Source organism: Heteronotia binoei, chromosome 15 (assembly GCF_032191835.1).
Source record: "Heteronotia binoei isolate CCM8104 ecotype False Entrance Well chromosome 15, APGP_CSIRO_Hbin_v1, whole genome shotgun sequence".
NCBI lineage: Eukaryota > Metazoa > Chordata > Lepidosauria > Squamata > Gekkonidae > Heteronotia > Heteronotia binoei.
In genome coordinates this window covers 39,335,065-39,337,635 of record NC_083237.1, presented here as the reverse complement: position 1 = coordinate 39,337,635, position 2,571 = coordinate 39,335,065, and the positions used below count along the sequence as shown (strand labels likewise).

The window sequence follows — 2,571 nt, the reverse complement described above, 5'->3', positions numbered from 1 at the left end:
GCATTCACATGGCAAGAGGAACATTTAGATCAGATCTGAAAATCCTCTGTCAAGTTTACCTGGTCTATCAATGTTTCATTTCAATTTATCTACTAACAGCAGATGTTCAGTTTTGGTTTTAGAGTTTATTCATTCGTTTAGTATCAACTCTATCCATTTCATCATAACCTTGTGTTTTTAATTTGTTTAAAGCAGACTCTGATCATAAAGTTATGAATAAATTTTGGTGGTGAATGCTTTACTCCAGTTTAATGACTATAAATATGATTTATTAATTAATCTGTGTTAATTAAGCTATTTGTTTCAACAGGTAAAAAGGGGAAAATGAGGGGAAACAGCCAGGGTAGTCAGAATGAAACTAGAGTGTTGGATTTTATCCTCCTTGGCTTCCCTGGGTCTCTGTATTTACAGATGTTCATCTTTACACTCTTTTTAGTTATGTATATCCTGACAATAATGGGAAATCTGGCCATCTTTATTCTAGTGATAACAAATGGTCACCTCCACATTCCAATGTATTTCTTCCTTTGCAATCTTTCATTCCTGGAAATATGGTACACCACATCTTCTATTCCTAAAACCCTTGCCATTATTCTGGGCAGGAGCAGAAGCATCTCTTTCATTGGCTGTATCCTACAGATGTACTTTGTTTTTGCCTTTGGGTGCACAGAATATTTCCTGCTGTCTGCAATGGCTTATGACCGATATTTGGCCATTTGTTACCCTTTGCACTACTGTGCTATAATGGACCTCAGCCTCTCTGGTAAGCTGGCACTTAGTTCTTGGCTGTGTGGATTCCTTGTGATTTGCATACCAGCTTTTCTCATCACTAGACTGTCCTTCTGTGGACCCAATGTGATCAATCACTTCTACTGCAACATTGATTCCTGGATAGTTCTCTCTTGCACTGACACATATGCCATTGAGATGGCAGCTTTTGTGATATCAATCATTGTCATCTTGGGCTCATGCCTGATAACCTTTCTTTCATATATTTACATAATTTCCACCATTCTGCGCATCCCTTCTAGTAAGGGACAGCAAAAAGCCTTTTCAACATGCTCTTCCCATCTTGCTGTCGTAATGATATGGTATGGCTCCACCATCTTTCTGTTTGTCAAGCCTTCTAAACGGACATCTTTGGAGATGACCAAAATTGTGAATATCCTGAATACTATTGTGACACCTTTGTTGAACCCTTTCATCTACACACTAAGAAATAAAGATGTGAAGGAAGCCTTGAGAAATTGCTTCCACTGGAGATGAACCAAAAATGTGTTATGTGGTGTGGATTCTTATGCAGTATTATGTATTAATAACCTGTGTAAAATTACACAGACTTTGGCTGGGCATTGCTTAGTTTTTTAATACTAGTTCCATACACATCTTAACATCAGTCTTTCTGTCCAAGAATATAAGTGAATGACAGAACTGCAGGATTAAATATGTTTATATCACATTTGTAAACTGAAGGTCATTCAAGATGTAGCCTTTTTAACGGTATTGAAACCTTGTTGGGACTTCGTTAGGGAGTACAAGACCCAAATGCACAGCCCTAGTCATATGTGCAGGATACATACTACAAGATTTAGCTATTAATGTTATCTTGTTATCTTGTTACTTTGTTCTGGTGATGATGATGATTACAAACAAACAAACAACAAACAGCAAGCCCTTATTGGCATAAAACAGATTTAGCAGTAAAATAGCAATATAAATAATATAAAATCCTAGATTATAGAGTGCATAGGGAGCTAATATACATAAAATAAGTAAAATATATATGAATCGAGTTTAGCCAAATTAAATAATTAAAACAAATAAAATGTGGTCATTCCAGAACCATTCTCTGTTGTATTTCCATGACCTGTTGGAGAAATCTATGCTAAACTTCAATGGGAGGAGCTATACCTGGTCTATACCTTTTCTGTTACGGCCCCCTCCTGGTGGAACCAGCTGCCGGAAGAGGTGAAAGCCCTGCGGGACCTTGCCCAGTTCCGCAGGGCCTGTAAGACAACCCTCTTCCGGCTGGTTTATGACTAGCTGGTACAAGAAACCAAGTGTAGTTATACTAGATGTCTGCTGTCCCTAATGTTTTAAATAGTTTAAATGTCTTAAAATTTTAAATGTATTAATTATTTTAACTGTTTTTATGCTTAAATTCTATTTATGTGAAACTTTGTGTTGTGAGCCGCCCTGAGCCACTTGTTGGGAAGGGCGGGATATAAATCATAAAATAAATAAATAAATAAATTCTATTATATAATCTATAGTCTATTATATATTCTGGTCTATTGTATCAGGTGCCCATAGAGTTGATGCCCCTTCTATGTCTGCCATTTCCCCCAATGTCTGGTACCAATATTTCTTCTCTATGTTCTCCCAAAGTAAACTATATACTTATAGACCTTTTGAACTTTCTCAGGTAGATCTTCCAGAGTGGCCCTCTGTGACTTCTGATGAAGTTAAAGATCTAATTCTGCAATTTAAATCAGGTAAAGCTGCAGGACCAGATGTTATTCCCTCTGAAATCCTAAAGTTAGATCCAGATTGGTGGGCTACTCCGCTCGC

General features: G+C 37.1%; 1 protein-coding gene across 1 annotated transcript; it reads left to right on the top strand.

Moving 5' to 3' along the window:
* Positions 1-324: 324 nt before the first annotated feature.
* Positions 325-1,266, top strand: LOC132583485 (olfactory receptor 6F1-like). The gene has a single exon (XM_060255116.1). The coding sequence runs from the start codon at positions 325-327 to the stop codon at positions 1,264-1,266; it is 942 nt and encodes a 313-aa protein (XP_060111099.1).
* The last annotated feature ends 1,305 nt before the right edge of the window (positions 1,267-2,571 follow it).

Coding starts and splice junctions, on each gene's coding strand:
- LOC132583485 (XM_060255116.1), top strand. CDS start 325: ATGAGGGGAAACAGCCAGGGTAGTCAGAATGAAACTAGAGTGTTGGAT.